We start from the raw sequence: 19,935 nt of genomic DNA on the forward strand, positions 1-19,935 counted from the left end.
TAAAACAACAGTAAATATATATGAGCTACGGTATAATCACAAAAAGTTCTTTGGCTCCCTCCCACCATCCCAGAGTTTTCACCAGCATAAAAGCTAGTAGCAGGCAGAGCAAACAATTCATATTGAGCACATTGATGGGCATTCTCTACTATCTTTCTATTTTCCCCTCTTATCTCCTACTCTTCAGTCACCCAAAGGACAATAACAGAGTGTATACATGTATTATATATAAAAATAAAGTGGCTGAGTGCCAAAAGGTTCTTTGCTGCTCTGGACTCTCCATTCTGGAATGCTGACTGCTCCGCGGGTCCTTTTAACATGGACAAAACGAATGAGGAATAAAGAAATGTGGGCGCTCATTTCTTAGCGCCCCCCTCATCTTCCTCAGTCCAAGTTCTATCTCCAAACAGAGGCTCCCATCATTGGCCAGCATGGTGGCTGTTGTCTGAGGAAGTAAAGGAGAGGGTGATACTGCCCAGCCTGCAGCATAGTTATAAGGCCCTCAACAGCAAGGGCTATCTGTGTCTCCAGTTCTCAAACCCTTCTCCCAAATGAGAGCACAGTAGCCTGGGTTCAAAGCAGGAAGGCAATGTACCTCAAGTAGGCCTTTCCTCTTCTCCCACCTCATATTTCCCAGGTAATTTTCAGTCAGGTGCTTAATCCAACTGGTCTTTTCTGAAGTGGTTAGCAAAACCCAGTGTTTCAACTCCCTTTTTAACCAAGCAAAATAAAGCTGTTCAAGGTGAGAGATGAGGATGATTCTGTTCTCCCCATGTAGGAGACCAGGCATGAGATTATTCAGAGTCTTGGTAGGAAATGGATGGGGAGGTTGGATCAGGAGGTTGGATCTCATGGCGGTGGATATTTATGTGGGAATGGTTTGTTGGAAAGTCCTAACTGTTGGGTTGTGTTGGAAGTGTGAAAAAAAATGGGCACCTATTTGTGTATTAACGAAAACCATAATCAATACATAAATATCGATGAACTAGGATGTAAATATTTGACTAGAACAACAAAAATTAAATATTCCCTTGAGTCTCTCTTTTTGTAACAGTTCCATTTTGTAATTAAGGTTACCTACAAGTGGAAGTAACTAAAGGCTATCCTTTCTAAAAAACAAACGCGATGGAAAGAGATGCAGTGCTTCCTTGTGAAGGTCTGGCTGCTCAAAAATACAAAGCAATAAGCAACTCTAGTTCCCCCAGCACCATAACAAACCTTTTTGAGTTCCATTTTTCTTGTGGCCTTTCAGTCTACATTTCAGCAAAAGGCAATTTCAAAATTTCTTTGTAAAATAAGTCATTATCCCTTTTCTTTCCAGTCAAAAGCACTCTTCCATAATACTCATGTCCTTAATAGGAGCTTCTGGAGTGAACTTAACAGAAAAGAGAAGTGCAAAGTAAAGCTTTTTCTCCCCCCTTCCATACATGAAGAACAACCAAGTTTCTTTACAGCGAATTCTAATGTATGCCACTGTTTCGTTATTTTAGTGAACTCCAGTTGTGAATTTCTGCATAGACAAAGCCTTCAGCCCTCCTGAAGTTTTGACGTGGGCCAACACTAGCCAAGATATAGACAATTCAGGCTAAGCATTGTTCCTAACTCACCCCATTCATGGGTACTGTACTGCACTATGTATATAACTACTAGTCTCTTAGCTGGCTTTGGATGATACTTGTATTTAGAGACATTTTTACTGTGCCAATTATCAGGAGCATAGGCCATGTTATTATGGACATGTTAAAAGTCTGATTAGGAACAAAATGGACACAAGAGTGAGAGCAGAGAAAGGAGAGGACTGGTAAGGGTTTGTCTGAAGCATTGCTTAAGTCACTCAGCGCTCTGAAAAAGCCACTCCCACTAATGTAACATATATGATGTACATTTAATGCAATAATCCTAAAGGTAAAGCAAGAGAACTCCAATTTCCCCCCTCCCTTTCCATTTGGAGCATGGTTGCTGCAGATCACCACCCTGGAAGTAGCGGCAGACAGAAAACCCTGAATGGGACAGGACACACAAGCGGTAGCAACAAAAGTGAATGTCTAAACACCAAGCAACTGTATTTTGGCAGATGGACAAGAGGTTAGCGTGCACACTGAGAACCCAGAGCCTGGTCTGATTTCCCTGGGATACTAACAACTCATAATATGCAAACCCTCTTTCTGGACCGCAAGTGTCTACAATTACAGAACGTGAACAATAGCCCCTCAGCTTGAGCAGGCTCTTTTACCCTGTGCTAAGTGCCAAGAATGAATACAGTACCCACACAGAGCCTGATAGATATAACCTGTTTATCTGTAGTTCACAGTATCACAGTGCATTGAGTTGCACACTTAGCTGATGCTTCCTGCTCTATCTTTTCCTTTGCTTTGTTACCAGCGGCAGTGAACCAGAAAGACAGACTCTCTCAGTCTGTCTTTGTGTCTGTGTACAAGATGCACTGCACAATTCAGGGCTACTCCCACTGAAGTGCAAGGGTAGTGGAGCAGAAGTCACGCTTGCCTCTTCCTTCTAGAGATACGATCTCCAGGAAGTCCCACAGAGGTGGGACAGCTCACTGTGCTCTACCAGGTCTTCCCTGTGTGGGGATAACGTAGGCCTCGATCTTTAATTTTACTTGTTTACTCAATATTCATTCTAAAATAGGAAGAAGAGAAAGGAAAAAAGCTCTCTCCTGGGAGCTTTATGAAAGAGTTATTTAAAGGCTGAAATGGATCTTTTGACGCTGTTATGGTTGTTATGTAAAAGGTATTGAAAATGCATTTGAAAAAGTGTATGATTCACCCAGCAGACCATAATGACTATTAAGTGTCGCATAAAAGACTCTTTAAGCAATGGTTTAGCTGATGCTCAGTTTTACACTGGGCGACTACCTACTATAAATACACAGAATGAGTAAAAAATCTTACGAAAATAATTTAATTACCATCCCTGGGCAGTAAGCAATTCTCTGTTATATTTAACAGCTTTCTCTCTTCCCCCACCTACCTGGAGACCTTCTCATGCTTGGTGTGCTTTGAGAACATCCCTTTATCATACCCATCATACAATCATCATTCCCTTTATTTCTTCCCATGCATGCATGGAATGAATTTTGTTATGTGCACCACTATGGAGGTGATGTGTGGTCGTGAGGGGGCTGAGAGGTTCAGCATGTGGGATGGAGCTCCAGGCGAGGGCAAACATTTGGCCTGTGGGTGGATGAAGGCTCTGGGAGGGTAGGTATGGCTGAAGATGAATTCAGGGTGTAGGAGGGAGCTCCGGACTGAAGTGCAGGTTCCACCCACAGAAATTCCTCACAGCCCTCCTTCCCTGCAGAAAACCCTGGGCGAGGGGAGAGGCACTTCCACCCAGCATAGCAACTCCTCAGCTGTGTCTGGGGGAGAGGGAGCTGCCTCTCCCTGCCGCGAGAGATCCGGGTGTGGGGTTGCCTCAGATACACACCTCTCCCACTGGGGCAGGTCCAGGGCTGAGGCAGAGAGGTGTCTCTCTGCTGCAGCCCCTGTGTGAACTACCGGTAACATCCCTAATTTACACTAGGCAGTACTTAACACCAAGTTAACAAGCAGCAGTCATGAATGATCATGGTTACAACTGAACTGTTTAATTAAATACACAAATGTAAGTGACAGAAGGAAAAATGCAAAGAACACAATTGGCTGCCAAAAAAGTAACTTCTAAAATATTTCAATTAGTTTCCTGGTCTCTCTTTCCCATTCCTATTACTTCCTCATAATTTTTCCTATTTCCTTTCCACATTCCTCTTACTTCCCTCCAGGTCAGTCACGTTCTTTCCCTCAAAACAGTTACAACACATTTCTGTGAGCCCTGGGTTTCCTGTTTGAAGTGGGCTAAAATGGCGGAGATTCTCCTGGTGTATTATAAATAACATCAACAAAACTATATGAGCCTGAGTGATTAAGGCAAGCTCTCCACCTACACTAGGATTTTCACACTGTGCAACCCTACTGCTAGGATTATATGATGCGCTGATGGACACAGTATTAAGGAAAGGTAGATTAAAAAAAAATATGTGGTCTATACTTCCAAAGTTCCTAGCGGTGAAAGAATGATATAGGGCTAGAGAAATAGTGCAGAAAGTCCTGGGGCAGACAAGGCCAGGGTGGAGATAGGATCTATCTGTTTTGGCTTTCATAATGTGTACATCATCACTACGTCTCTACTGGCTGCACTGCGCAGCCAAACCGAGGTGCCTGCACTGCCAGGGAGGGGCAAGGGACCGCTCTCGCAGCTTTCCTTTGCTTCATCATCATAAGTCATTTTTCTGCAGGGAACCAAAGAAGTGTGCAGGGGCCATGAATTCTGCACAAGCACAGTGACACTGAATTCCCCAAGTGTAGAATCTCGAATACAGAATGTCAGCTACACTGGCAGACTAGGGGAGTGGGGACTATCTCCTACTAAGGAGGGTCTCTGAAAAAGATTTGGGGGCTTTGGGAGGGAATCAAATGAACATGTACTTCCAGGCAACACTGTGGTAAAAAAGCTAACATGATTCTTGGTTGTATAAAGAAGGGACTCTCACATGGGAATAGAGGTAATTTTATTTCTGTATTTGGCCCTAGTGTGATCGCTGCTAAAATGCCGTGTCCAGTTCTGGTTGAAAGAGCACGCTGATAAATAAATTGGAGAGGGTTCAGAGAAGAGTCATGGGAATTATTAAAGGAATAGAAAACAGGCTTTACAGTGAAAGATTCAAGGAGTTCAATCTATTTGTCTTAACAAAGAGAATGTTAAGAAGTGACCTGATGAGAGTTTAAGTACCTACATGGGGAACAAATAAATAGTAAGCTCCATAATCCCGGTGTCCCTAATCTGCATCTCGAAGACCAGACCTGAACATCTACACAACAATTTTATAGTCCTGCTGCCTGGGACCCTCAGGTGCAAATTGAGGCCAGCCATGGTGATATGTTAAGTCAGACATTACAGTGTAGCCACAACTTGTATATTTAGGACCTGGAAGAAACCTGAAGGTAAGAGAGCAGAAAGAGGGGTTTGCTGGCTAGTGCCCCCCAACCAGAGACCTAGGGTCAGAGGGCTCAAGGAAGCAGGCAAAGCAGAAGAATTTCCAGCTGGCTCTAAGACAAAGAAACCGAGCTAAGGTCCAGAGAGGGCTGAAGACAGGGAAACCGCAGAGAATCTGACCTGCTGCATTTTCTGGGGCTGCAGAGTGGGGCTCAGAAGACCCATGAGAAGCTCAGAGGAAGTCATGGATATTCCCAGCAAAGAGGCGGTGTGAGTGCAACAGGTCCTGCTAAAAGTGTGAGTGGCACTCAAGTCCAGGAGCTGGGATTGCTGTCTGGTACATGGTTCGGAGAAGCGGTGCTGACCTGGTTCGTGGTGAGGGATGAAGCACTGTATTTGCATACACAGTTTGGACTATGCTGGGGGCCAATCTGGACTAAGATTGTGGAATTTTTAGCATAAATGTACACAGAACAACCACAAAAATGTTATATTTATACCTGGAAAGACACTGCAGGCTAATACTGAGGACCCTGGAGGAGGGAAACTGAGGCAGATGTGTCTGTCCTGATGTGGCCTGCTGCAGAAGTGTTCTCGAGTTTGGGCTGCCCTGTGACAGCCTGACAATGACCTGTTCAGATGGGAGCTTCCCCACCACCTCCAGAGGTTAGTCATATTTCTCTCTTGAGCAGCTCCCCCAATGAACATAAGCAAATTAGAGAGAGAGAGAGAGAGAGAGAGATGGATGGTTCAGAGCACCTGGTGTTTAAAATACCGCATGGCAGCAGTGGTGTTATTTAAGATTGTGTAGTGCTTTAATAATTCAAAAGCAGAAACTGTCTGGACATTGAATCATCAGACATGCACATTTACTGCATCTCAAGAGAGTCTACTGTGCCCTCCACAGAGCTTCCAGACAGAAGATTATGTCTTGTTTGTTGCTCACAAAGAACACTGACCTAAGGTGAACTCAGTTAATGTAAAGCACATTTTTCCCACGGCTGCACATACACTGGGCATTAAATGTAAAAATAAATGTACAGGAATTATAAATTTGTAAGGTGGACTTCACCTCAGCAGCCATCAGAATATCTCTTCTTCACCACTCAGTTAACACAGTGGCTTGTACAGGGGGCATTGTTACAGAATTTTTCAACACTGTAAGCTGCTTTGGTTAACAACATTACAAAAAGCCCACATAAAAACTATTAAGAACAGTGAAGTCATTATATACTCATAAATTTTATCTATAAGCTTTGATAAAACCAGGTTCATATTCACTAGAGGATAGATGCCAAACACAGGAAAAGAGGTTAAATTCTTAACTGTTATCCTGGATTTCAGAGATTTACATTTAGTATATGAGATTTTAAATCTGGTCAATAAACATAATGCAGGATTTCATAAACATCTTCTTGTATGTTCTAACTTAGAATAATGCCGTGTTCAGAGCCGTAGTCCTTTATTTAAAAAGAAAAAAGAGACTGACAAAACACAATCCCCAGAAATAAGATGTGCATTATTATACACATTTTCCAATACCCAGTGTATTAGCTTATGGGAAAAAAAATGTAATTGTTGTTTAACTGGTGTTAAACCTTCTAAAATGATTTTCTCCTGAGCTGGCACTATGGCTCAACAAGGGATAAAAGAAACACTCTGATTGGCTCATGAAATACTAGTTTAAGATGTAGAGTGGTTGCTATGTGATGTTATAAATAATTAGCATACCTTATTTCAGATATAGCTGTGTCCCAGATTTATGTCTGCACATTGGCTCAGCAAACTACACGGCTAGGATGCAACGGTAAGATCTTGCACTGCGAAAAGCGCTTTATTCTTCCTCAGTTTGAGAACTGCAACTGTGGTTATGAAGATTATACATCCCATAAAACCCAGGGAAGTACCTGTCACAAGGTCACTTGTGCTGTTGAGACAAGTGGCTGCTGCGCATACACTACCTATGCAAGTGGAGGGGTCCTCTCCTGTGTTTTGGTCAATGGCTCTCCACATTTCCACACTACTGCACCCTTTCCAGGAGTCTGATTTGTCTTGCATACCCCCAACTTTTATCTCACTTACAAAAACTTGACAAAAATATAAAGGCATCACAGCGTAGTATTCCTGAAAAACTGCTTACTTTCTCGTCTTTACCATACATTTATAATAGAAATATTTTACTTCCATGTCAGTGCATAGCTATAGAGCAGCCTAAACAAGTCATTGTCAGTATGAAATTTTAGTTTGTATTGACTTAGCTAGTGGGTTTTTTATTTTGTATTTATTTATTTATTTTAACATGTAACCTGTTCTAAAACTAGACAAATATCAAGATGTATTGGTGCCCTGCCCGCCCCCTGGAAGACCTTTGTTTATCACCAGGGTACACGTAATGCCAGGTAGTACCACTAGTGTAGAACCAATCTAAGAAACTGTAGCTAGGCCTATAGAAGAATTCTGTCAAATTAACATGTGTACCCCCGGGGTGGTAGTTAGTTGAGCTCTGTTGGTCTGGGGTGTAGATTTAAAAGAAAAAAAAAGTCTTGAGTGACTTAACTGGGTTGACAATTTATTAGTGTAAGCCTTAGACACGCACATGTTCCTACATCATGAGAGGCACACCAATTATTTTAAAGTAGGGCTATATCTCAGTCTCTCAATTCTTCACAATCCAGCTGGAGAAAATAAAATAATATATAAAAGGATATGGGATACTTTAAAATGTCTATTTGAGAAAATACAAAAAGACTTAAAAAGCTGGGGTTACAGAGGCAGATGTAAACATCAATCAGCACCAAGAATGGACCCCTTCACTGGATGGGTGGTCCCCTCTAAGAGCTAATATGGTGATATTCAATATTTTAATTATGTTATGACTAAAAGGGAAATGAGTTTGTTTTTTGTTTTTTTTTTAAACAGCAAAGAGGCAGAAAAGTGATGGGGAAAAATAGTTTAGGATAATAAAAGCCTTCCTCCCTCCCTCCACACAAAACACTCCTTTTCTTAATCTGAGACTTTAGAAAGACAAATACTCTGCACTGCAAAAAAGCAGAGGCAGAGAGAGACAGCCAATTTGCACGGGGATTCTTGCAAACAGAGAATACAAAATATTCCAGCTCATTGAATTATTTGTGTGTGTATTTTTGTCAGACAGGAACAGGGGAAATACCAAACCAACCAGTAAGAAATGTGCATGAGAAACTCAGGGGATATAGAATTTAGCATTTCAAGTACTTAATGAAGGTTTTTGCTAAATGATATGGATTACAAACTTCTGCCCAATGTTTCAGTCTTTGGAACCTTCCCGGTATATACTAATGTAGTGTTACTGAAATAAGCCTGACTTGGAGAAAGTAACTGGGACAAACTATGCTGGAAGTGTGAACTTTGATTGCCCCCTCCACCTTCTGGCCCACGTACCGGGTCATTAACTTTGCAGTATGCAGAGATGACAGGAGAAACCTCATAAATAAAACCACAGGCAGAGACAGAAAACTTGAGTTTCCAAAATATACTTATTGTGTTTTCTCCAGCTGTATCAGAGGGCAGAAATGAGGTTCATTAACGACCTCAAACACTGTAAATATTTGAATGGCAGACAAATATCTTCATTTTAGACATAGTCCTAAATCCTGTTTTGTTTTTTTTCCAAATCCTCATGACTTGCTATCAGTCATAGAAAAAGACATATGTGGTACGTACAAGACTGCACCACTCGACATGGTCTGTTAACCTATGGCTTAACATATTCCCCACCCTCCCTCCCCGCCCCCAAAAAAGAAAGAAAAACCAAGAGCAAAGAATATGTATCTAGTTATGATCAGCCTTCCCAGGCAAAGTACTTTTTTTTTTAAATATAGAAATTTAAGTAAATTAATCTTTACACCAGTGATGGCAAGTAGGCTAGTAATATCAATTTATTTAAAGACGGGGAAACTGCAGCAATGGGTCACCATGTAAGCAAGCAGGGTTTACAACTCACGAGTTCCGCATGACCACTGGGTGCCCTTTCTTTTTATACTATGCTGCCTGGATATGCCTACATAGGGTGCCTTTTGCATCAGTCATTAACCCCAGATAGAAGCTGTTGGCATGGAGATGACATGCCCCTGAGTAGTACAAGATTGGCTATGACAAAGTGGCCACATCTGTAACTGCTAAAGACTTTTGGTGATCATGGGGAGAGATGTCAGCTCCAACAGAAGACCTTATGGCTTTTTTATGCTATGTAGAGTTGAGACCCAGCAGAAGGCAGGAGCAGCATCAGAACCAAACTACTGATTTCCTTTAGACACCTCACTACCCTGATATTCTTTATTATCTGTAATATGTCACAGCAGTTTGGGGATGTTGTCCAAAGTGGCTGGGGAGAATCCTAACTCAGTAGATGGGAGTCGTGTACTTGAGGATGGAGTGGTTGTTAAGGATGTACATGAAGAACTCTACCTGAAGTAAGTGCCTGAAGAATGGACAGTTTGTTTTGGTCTGTGATTAAGGATGGGGAACTGACCCACAGAAAAATCAGTTGGGGGGGGGGGGGGGTCACACACAAGCAAGAAGATAAGCCCACTCCGCACTCACATTTATCTTGGCATGTGCCACACTCCAACTCACCACTCACCTGCTCCCACAAAACAAAACACAAAAGAAACCCCTCAAATACACCAAACCCCAAATTTTCGCCACCTGTCGCTCATCCTAGCCATGCAGGAAGATGGGAAGGTACAGAGAGTTGGGGCTTTTTCCTGCAGCACAGGAGACTTGCTGCAGGCTGGATCAAATTGCGCCAGGGGCTGCAGCTTTCCCACCCCCGCTCTATAACACCTAGTAAAAGCCAACATGGAATCTACCCTTTCTAGCCCAGGTGCTGGACTTAGCATTTACCCCTGGCCTAAGGTGGTTTCCATTATATCGAGGGTTTACAGATCGGTTCAATGGCTCGGAGCACCCCAACTACACAAAGTGTTCCAGCCCACCTGCCCAGTATGCTCCATTTCCGAATTTAGAGATTAATACTGAACAGGGCAATCCACTATCACCTGTACTTTGCTGATTAGCTTGTTTGCGTACCTTTAAGTACTATCTAAGCAGACTATTGAGAGGATATGCAAGGAGCAGCTCTACCTATCTAACACTGGACATTAAGTGCTTTAAACTATGATGCTGCAGAAGTTTTAGATATTTAATTAGACATATTGGACAAGCATATTCTTAAGTCAATTAAAAAAAAGAAAAGAATAGACAGGCCACACTGATTTGTAAATATTAATGCTGCAAATTTCTTCAAATCTTCTTTGAATTAGAAAGCAACCCTGTAAAATTTTGACTCATGTGAGCAGCCCTCTTGAACAGAGCATGATTGCCAGTAAACGTAAGAACAACTCATGGGCATAAGGATTGAAGAATTGGGTCTGAGGGTTTCTGTCAATTTTGTTTCAAACCTCAGGATTAAATGGAGCTGCCATCTATGACAGTGACTGGACAAGATGTGGGGGTTGTTATGGCTAACTAGCTGAACATGAGCTCTCAATGTGATGTATACCAAAGAAAGCAACATTGGGATGTATAAACAGGGGAATTCTGAGTAGGAGTAGAGAGGCTATTTTACCTCTGTATTTGGCATTGGTGTGATCACTACTGGAATATTGTGTCCCGTTCAGGTGTCCGTAATTCAAGAAGGATGTTGATGAACTGGAGAAGGTTCAAATAAGAGCCACGAGAATGATTAAAGGATTAGAAAACATGCTTTACAATGACACACACAGAGTTTGATCTACATAGTTTAGAAAAGGAGATAGTAAGGGGCTGAACTGATCACAGTCTAAGTGCCTACATGGGGAACAAATATACGAAAATAGGCTTTTCAATCTAGCAGACAACACTAGAACAACCGAAAGTCTGGAAGTTGAAGCTATACAAATTCAGACTGGAAACAGGATGTAGGGCTTTTTTAAAAATGTGGGTATTAAGCACTGGAAGAGTTTACCAGCAATCACACTGGATTCTTCATCCTGATAATGTTTAAATAAAGACTGTAGGTGTTTCTAGAAGAAATGTTTTGAAATTATTTTGGGGAATTTCTATGGCCCATATTTTATAGGTGGTCAGACTAGATGACAATGAACCCCTTCTGGTTTACCTACCAAGCTTCCTTTTCTAAAGTAACAAAAATTATAACCAGCCTTCCAGGGGGAACTCCTTGACTGCTATTTAAAAAACCCAAGTTCTTATGATTAGTGCCACCTTAGTGCACAGTTACCTGGGAAGCAGGTTGTTAGGTGTTCCATTAGTGCTTCCTGTGTGACTTGTTTTCGTGCAGAGTTCATTGATGAGATGGCCAGGCAAAGGATTTCCCCAAGGGGAATAAACTGTGACTGACTGATAGGAGACATACTGATTGGTGATACATCACCTGTAGAAAGACAACAGACATTCAGGTAAGTGTTTCATGTAAGTGTTGCTCACAGAACAAGTATACAGAGATGTATCCATGACAATATGCACAATTCTGAACAGTTTATATCACTCTTATGACAAAAACCTCTAAATAAGATCAACAACTTACTAGAGAAATCAAAGACATTTTTGACAGTGAAGGTGTATTAAAATGTTCAGGGAATATTTTAACGCCACAAAAATTCATGCACACCCATTGCAGCTGCAGAATCCTATGTTTGCATATGCAATGCAGCAACTTTACCTGCAAGTATATATTTCTGAATGCAATAGATTCATACCAACGCTCTCTATTTTCAAACCCTCATTGCAAGAGGCATACTAGAAATAATTTTGAATTATCAAAATTGTTGTACTAGAAATAATTTTGAATTTTTTTTAAATGGCAACAAAAATTAGAAAAAGTCTAAGTGTTAATGAGTAATTGCTGGCCAGTGGTACTATGCCCTCTGCTCAGTGGCACAAAAGCAACAAATATCTAAAAATTATGGTCAGAAGACTTCCTTCCTTGGTCTGCAGATGTAATGACTTTCCATGACTCCAGTAAAAGGAAGAATTTTGAAGTTTTGTTGATGAAATATGAAGTAGCATAGACATTTAGGTTATCTGCTTAGGGGAGTTTTATTTTTACTCACTTACCAAAATAATTTTTCCCATGAGGTCTTTAAAATATATTTTATTAGCCAATGTTTTAAGAGCAGTGAAAAACAAATGTAAGAAACTACATGATGAGAAACAATTTGACGCGATAAGAGTACAGTACGTACACATTTCAAGTCTGCTCTCTATCTTCTGTTTCAGTGGTAATAGTTTCCAGATGGTCCCAAAAGTACAGCAGTGCTTCCTACATAAGCAGTGAGAAAGCAGGAGGAATGGAGTTTCCTTAACCATAATAGAACATTAAATAGTAACAATGGCTGAAGAGTTGGAAATAGGATTCCAATTGGGTTTGAACTATAGTTCAGGATACAGGCTGATCAATCACTGGGATGCAGACTGAGATTAAATGGCTTTAAAAAATTATGAGCTCTTCTCATGAGATTTCAGAGAATTTGAACAACTGGAATACAGATTTGGAGCATATGAAAACCCAAAACTAGGGAAGTGGGTTCAAATCTATGAATTCATATTAAACCCACTCCTGAACTTCAAAGGAATTAGATGTTTTGAATGCGGTCCCATTAATTTTAACAGTCTTCATTTTCATTAAATAGGTACAACACGCTTGTGTTGGGCTCAAAAATGGAAAATCAAATGCATCGAATTCTAAACAATACTCAGAATTGTTGCACTGAGTATTTTGTAAAAAAGTTTTCATAATTGCTTTAGGTTAACCCTATGTATAACATTTATTTTTCATATGTGCCAGTTGCATACTCTGCTGTACAGTAGGGACATAGGTTAACAGAAATGCATTAAGGATTTAAAAAAATACACACAAAAATAGGGAAGGGGATTTAAAGTAAGATTATTTGTGCTGTATCTATCTAGAATATTACTGCCCACCACCTAAGCAGGTTTTCAACCTGCGGTTGGATATATGCTGGCAGACCTTAGAAAAAATACAGTGCTGTTACTTCTGAAGGAAGACACTGGATTCAAAAAATATTGTGAATTGTTAGTTTTGGTTGACTCCACACTAGCTGCAATAAGCAACACTGTGCTTCAATTGCATGTGGAAATATCTGTGTGTACAGTGAATGAGAAATTTGTTTGTAAAGCATGCAAAGTGCAGACAAGGCCTTGTAAGAAAGTGTACAAATATTGTTCTAAAACTGTGCAAAATTTAATTAAATACCACTAAACAAATCAGGCAAAATTTTCAACAGAAAACTCTACTGAAGCATACTTCACAGTATTCCAATTTGCTTAATTCACCAATATAGACTGCATTACTTACATAATATTAACAAATTTTCTACCAACTTAAGCATATCAGTGTTGTTGTTGTCTGCCAGTAAGAAATATATTATGCTTCCATATATTTGGAATTGCTGTAATTTTTTTTTCCTTTAAAAAACTTGAACACATTTTAAATTCAAAAGGAATGGCTGACATATATTAATTACATAAACGGCTATCTTAATTCACTCCTTGCTAATTCCTCTGAGAGTTGGTTAACTTTGTTCATCATGACAAGGCAGCCCTCATTCATCTTCAAGGCTGTCAGAATTAATTCTATACTTAAATCTACAGGTGCCAATAAACTATCTACTGGAGATAATTTGCAATTATTCAAAAAAGAAAAATAGAACATCTATAAAACTCACAGTAGACCTAATGATAGAGCACCACAGCGCTCCAGACTTATGGAGGCACTAATTTGTCAAGTTTTATCTTAAACATCCTTGGGGTCTGGGAAGTTCCAAGCATGCTATGGTTATACTTACGGGAACAAATTCTTTGCTGCACAGCAGGCGAAAGTAACTTTTGTTTACAATTTAATTTAATACATTAACACCAATTATATGTATAAATACCATTTAGCCATTTGAATACAAGATTTCCAACAATCTTTTCAGAAAGATCTGTTTAAATAAATCAAATATTCTTTTCCTAATTTTTTTGATAGACCTGAACACTCTATAAAGGATTCAGCATATGGCTCCCATTAACTCAGAGTGATGCTTTTTTCAAGCAGCTTTCCTTTGAAATCAAATTACTATACTTGACTTTCAAATGTTTATATTTGAAATTAGAAGGAAAACTGTGGAGCCCAGAAAGCAGCTTTCAACAGCTGACTGTATTTTTTGTTTAAATATCATCAGCAGCTAGAAGTACATGGTTTCAATTCAATTTCAGCTTCCAGTAGAAAGAAACAGTTGAAATCAAGAATAAAAAAGAATTACAACAAAATCAAGCTTCCCTGTATTTTCTTATGAACATCACAAACATTTGAAAATGTCTACGCATATAAGTAATGAATGGAATCTGGTCTTTCACTGAATGTGGGATTTACATGAAGAATCAGCCTTTTAATGGAAGCTATTATTTAAAAAGCAAAAGAAAGTGTCAAAGTAAACTAAACACAACTTTTAAACAGCATTTTTCTTCCATGGATCTCAAAGCACTTAAGAGAGATGGATCAACATTATTATTCCCATTTTACAGAGGAGATACCATGGCAAAAAGAGGTTGAGTGATTGCCCCAGTCACACATGATCAGTAACATAGTTGGAAATAAAACCTATGCTTCAGTGGCCCTATTCACTAGATCTGCTATACACCACATTATATCTCGTTCCTGTACGTCTGACTCTCATCTGCTTACTTCACTGGAGGGGAAAAAAAAGTAGAGATTGTACTAACGACAAAGCATTATGAAAGACAAACCTAGACTGCATTCTGGTCTACGCATTAGCAACAAAACTGTCAACTAAGTTCTGACAATAGAATCTTTATTATGAAATAAGCAGTTAGAAAGAACAGAGTGTGACTCCAGCTCTTCGTCTCAGTTTACAGGGATGGCAGTTACAAATTGATGATGATTTTTGTAAGTGGAGCCAATTCAATGCATCCATTGAGAGAGAAAATATGAAAACTACAGAGTCATTTTTCAGAGTACAACCACGCTTTATTAGAATTTATACACTTATTTCCTCACATATGGCAAAGAAACCCCGTAAGTGCACTTCTGCAAGCCAGTGAAATGTAAGAAACCCAAATGTATCCAAGTCCTCCCTCCTTCCCTGCCACTCAAAGCACTTTAACCTTTTGTGGTGCAAACAGTTTTCTCCAGATAAATTTTATTAATAAGGACATTTCAGTGTATGACATTACAGCCCTCTCATGGCATCTAAATAACATCAGGAGATTTTGCATTAGAAATGCCTTAGATAAATTTCCATCCCAACAGACTGATATCTTCAGCATATGATCCTGACCTCACCGTGGGATCAAGCAAAAGAAAAAGCTTGTTTGTGATAATGGAGAAACCTCTTCTTCAAACAAAAGACAGCTAACAGCAACGTTTGGGGAACAGAGAAAATTAGACACAAGAAATATGCCCCTCGTATAAATATTCTATTTTCAAGTTTACCTAAAATCCCCTTTTGAAGGAATACATTTCCTATATTACTTATTGAGAGTCTAACTGGTACATACTTACTGGTGGATACATTTAACTTGGGTTGCAGCCTCATTCTTAAGTTTCGAGATGAGTTCAGTCGTATTATTTCCAGAATACATAGCCTATGTTGTAGGCTAGCAAACCAACATTTAAACATGCCAATTAAAAACAACAACGTGTAAGTGCATATCAAATAGCCACTTGAGCCTGTAGGGCACCTTTTAACCAAACTGAACAACAGAGATCTGGAAGAACATGCAGCTTCTGATAAGAAAAATGCTAAATTCATGAAATACTAGCTCTAGGATGATGTATTAATATATAAATATCTATTTCAGTGGCCACAACTGATTTTTTTTTTTAAATGTAGTTTGTCCAGTCCCAACAAAACACACTTTTCAGCCATAATTGAGCACCCTTTTTCAACTGACATATCTTTCTTTAATCACATTTCCAGACTTACTTCACTAATATTACATTTTGATGTTACGAGTATATTAGGAGAAAATTGCAACTGAATGGAACAAAAATATTTTAGAAAACAAGCAATTTACTTTGGTTAAAGAAAACGACGAAACCTTAGCAACCTAATCATTGATTAACATTCCACTGACTACAACATAAAAAGATATTCTTCTGCCTCTAATCAGAATCAGACAATGATGGTTCTAAGCCTCTATATGTTTGCTAGCACACTAGCATCCAGGGACCATGACTGGCATTCTTAGGGTCTGATGAGAGGAACAACAACAGAAAGTTACACACCTGCTAGACAATTTTGCACCACCAACATATATGCACAACAAAATGTAGTTTCTTTTCCTAGGCCTAAGATGCACTTTATTATTCAACTAATGTTGCAAGAATGAAACTATGTATTACCAGACTATGTTTGGCCTTGGGAATTATGCAGAAATCCCAATGCTGACTTATAGTATGACAAATATTTGCTTCATGTGTTAACATTCTTAGGGTAGCTTGTGAATGCTGGCAGTGATTAACTATCCCAATCATGTAATATGACCTATTCCATCCTTTGGATGTAGTTAAAAATGATCGACAGATACACCATACCAAATGTCAGTAACTGTGTTAGCATAGGTTGAAGTGCCCACAGTTGTCAGACAGTCTTACACATGCGCACACACTCAACACATTATGATCTAAATATTTAAATGTCTTTTGCTTCATTCATTCATCATGGCCAGCTTGAATGCAATGCTTCAGCTCATGCAATGCTATGATCACAAAGCTTCTATGAAAACCTGTTGGACCATGGGACTGTCCTAGAGATCATCAGAAAATTCCTTTGTTACAATTTTCATGTGCCTGTATAATAATACACCTTATACAAGGCAGAGAGCGCTTTTTTCAAAAGTTACTCCAATTGATTTTTTCAGCTTCCTTTGTTGAATTCTTATTTTATACATTCAGCACACAGTTCTGTTAAAAGGGGGATTTACCTGAACCCCCTATGCTTATATTACAATAACTGTGATGTCACAACATTGCCAGGGCATTACATCATAGTGAAATCTGGCAAGCTGCAGCAGCAGCAATCAATGCCACAAGACCTGAATAAAAATAAATTATGCTTTTAAACAATTATATGTTGGATACCCATCTCTAACATAAGCTGCTGGGGACCTCCAGACCACAAAAGCTAGTGCACTATCTGCGTGGGTCATCTTTAAAGAATTTTATAATACTTGAATCACCCCATAATTTTGTACAGAGGAGATAGAAACAAACACAGCTAAGAATTAAGGGGGGCAGGCAGAGAATGTCTGAAAAGCTCTGCAAATAGGCCTCCTACTCAGTGTTATGAAAACACCTTCAAAAATATCTCTTTCTTCACCCTATATTCACAGAACAGTTGGAATCACACTCTACCACCACCCCCTGTTTTGAAGGCACTCACAGTCTTAGTAAAGCAACTCTCCACTGCAATGCTTCAGGATTCTGCAGTGTCACTCCTCTTCTGCCTGGTTCTCTGCAAAGTGAAGTCATAGGAATGGATCAGCCAACCTGCCTTTGCACTACCCTGCCCAGAATCCTTTGTGAACTGAAATGAGTCATCGTTCTGAGAAAAGCTACAGTACAATGTTCCAAGGTTTCGCTGTATGCCTGTGCACGCTTCTTTGTCTTTGCAACAGAACGCCTCTGCTTTTGTAACAGCACCGCTGCACTGCACAAGAGTTACAATGCAGTCTCCTTACCAAGTGGGCAAAAGAGCCACTTACATGCATTAGCAGAGAGGACTTAGGAGCTTTGACTCTTACACAAGCTACAAAATGTACACATGCAGGAGTGTATTCTGCTAATACATACACATACAGCATTTATCCCTAAAATCATTTGCAATTTAGCTCGCTCACTTACCCGCATTTACTACAATCACACAAAAGATTTGCTGTTCTTTTCCATCTCCGGAGAAAGCTGCGGATCTATGTATGATACAGATCGTTCTATTGTGCACTGGAACCACTTGCGCAGGTGTGAACAGTTTGTCAAATATTCACATTGGTGAACAAGTCCTTGCAAGCTTACGTCTCGTCATCCCATTCACCAGCTATGTTCACAACAAAGCGAGCCCTGAAATCATGCCAGCAAGCCAGCAGAAATCAAACTGCTCCAAGTGGCCAGAGCCAGCCGAGCTGCTGCTGCTCCTGCTGACGAAGAAGGTAACGTTCAGAATGAGGTCACTGTGTCAACATCACACTCTCAATGTGAGGCTTCTGTTTGCTTGGTAAGGGCAGGCTAGCTTAGCCTGTTGGGGGGCGGAGAAGAATGCAATTACTAGCTTTGAAGACATGTGTAAACTGTTTCTGTTTGGGGGAAATTTTATACCCCACTGTGACTTCTCAAAGAGAAAGAAACAATATGTAAGAGGTAAGGGGCCCCACTCTCTTTTAAAAAAAAAAAAAAAAGACCCAAAGAGTTAGATATGGGTTTTTCTTTATAGGCACATTTTATGCAGCATAAAATACCATTCCCTCACTTTAAAAGTACATAGACTCAGAGGTCCATAAAATCCTGTAGCAGCTCCTCAATAATCATCAGGCCCCATCTATACTGCGGTTACAATTATGCAAGGGAATATCATGGTTAAATCTTACCAAGACCTTACTAAGGTTTGGTCTACACTATAAGGATCAAAGATGATCCCAGATACACAATTCTAGCCACACCATTTGCATAGCTATAATCAATGTATCAGGATCCACTTTCTTCCCTGATGTAGACTGGGGCTCTTCAGGCTTGTGGCAACATCCCTTACTCTACACATCAGTGTGGAGTACCAGGGTCGATGGCCAAAACCAGAGAGATGGATTCTGTCATGTCTTCACACATGCAGTAAAATCAATCCCCAGAAGATCGATTGCAGCACACCAACAACCCCCACCCCCCTCGGTAAGTATAGACATACCCTAGGAAAACCTGTGTCTGGAGTTTTGAGTTCGCCATGTAAAGATAACCTTTATACCACTGAAAATTCAGTTTAGCACCTTTAAAATCATACTAGGTATTGAATACGATGATGCTTGGTGAAAGACTAGAGCCTACCCTGACCATCTCGCAATTTTAAAGGTGATCAACTGAATCTACCTTAGATGTTTAGTGGTTTTCCCGATGGGATTAGCTACCTTGTAGTAGATAACTTGATTAAGCAAACAACTAAACGTTCTTTTCCTAGTCTGGATGAGCCCCTACACTGCATATCGTTGTAACCAGATCATGTGTAAACTGAGGGTCTTGACACAACTGTAATTTTAAGGAAGCAGAGGGCCACTAAACGTATTTTAAGCTCCAAGTGCTATATTTTTGCCAGACTTACACCCAGCCATTTCTAAACAAGAAAAAGGCCTGTTGCGTGGCACTTGGCTAGGGAAACTTCCACTGATTTTAATAGAGTTCTGCCAACTCAAGGGCTGCAGACTCAGGCTCAAAGTTTCTAAAAGATAAATGAATCCAACAAGGCAAATCTTCATGAAAAAAATCTCGGCAGTTTATCCATCAAATCCAGATCTATTTTCTAATAAACTCCCTTAATGTTCTGAAAACAAAACTTACTGTGAGCACTGAATGGAATTACAGTATGACATACCGTGACAAAACCACCAGAGTTTGTTCCTCTAGTTTTCTTTTGTTTTACACACTCACGCTACTATTCCAATAGGTGACAGGGACTGAAGTTGAACAAGAACAAGCCAGGACTGCCACCACCAGGGATATTACTGCAGCATGAGCTAAGAAAAGGAAAGTCCACCCAAAATGTATCAAGTGAAGTCCAAATTAGTGAAGTGTTCAATTATCACCCCCCTCCCGCCCCAACTCACACATCTGACAAAGTGATAAGCATTTGGTAAGAGCAGCAAATGCTGACATGATTTATTAAATTAGTGCTGTTGTATCTG

The 19,935-nt window shown here is 39.9% G+C and overlaps 1 protein-coding gene across 5 annotated transcripts in view; it reads right to left on the bottom strand.

Moving 5' to 3' along the window:
* STOX2 (storkhead box 2) overlaps window positions 1-19,935 on the bottom strand; it is a 201,508-nt gene that overhangs the window by 18,474 nt on the left and 163,099 nt on the right. For 3 of the 5 annotated variants that reach the window (XM_074992954.1, XM_074992950.1, XM_074992952.1), the window contains one exon: window positions 11,252-11,404. In XM_074992954.1, coding sequence (XP_074849055.1) covers window positions 11,252-11,404 — 153 coding nt within the window. Of the gene's footprint in view, window positions 1-1,218; window positions 1,287-11,251; window positions 11,405-17,438; window positions 17,511-17,899; window positions 18,187-19,935 lie in introns of those variants that run through there. The other 2 variants (XM_074992951.1, XM_074992953.1) reach the window with 2 other exon arrangements.

Source organism: Carettochelys insculpta, chromosome 4, assembly GCF_033958435.1.
Source record: "Carettochelys insculpta isolate YL-2023 chromosome 4, ASM3395843v1, whole genome shotgun sequence".
NCBI lineage: Eukaryota > Metazoa > Chordata > Testudines > Carettochelyidae > Carettochelys > Carettochelys insculpta.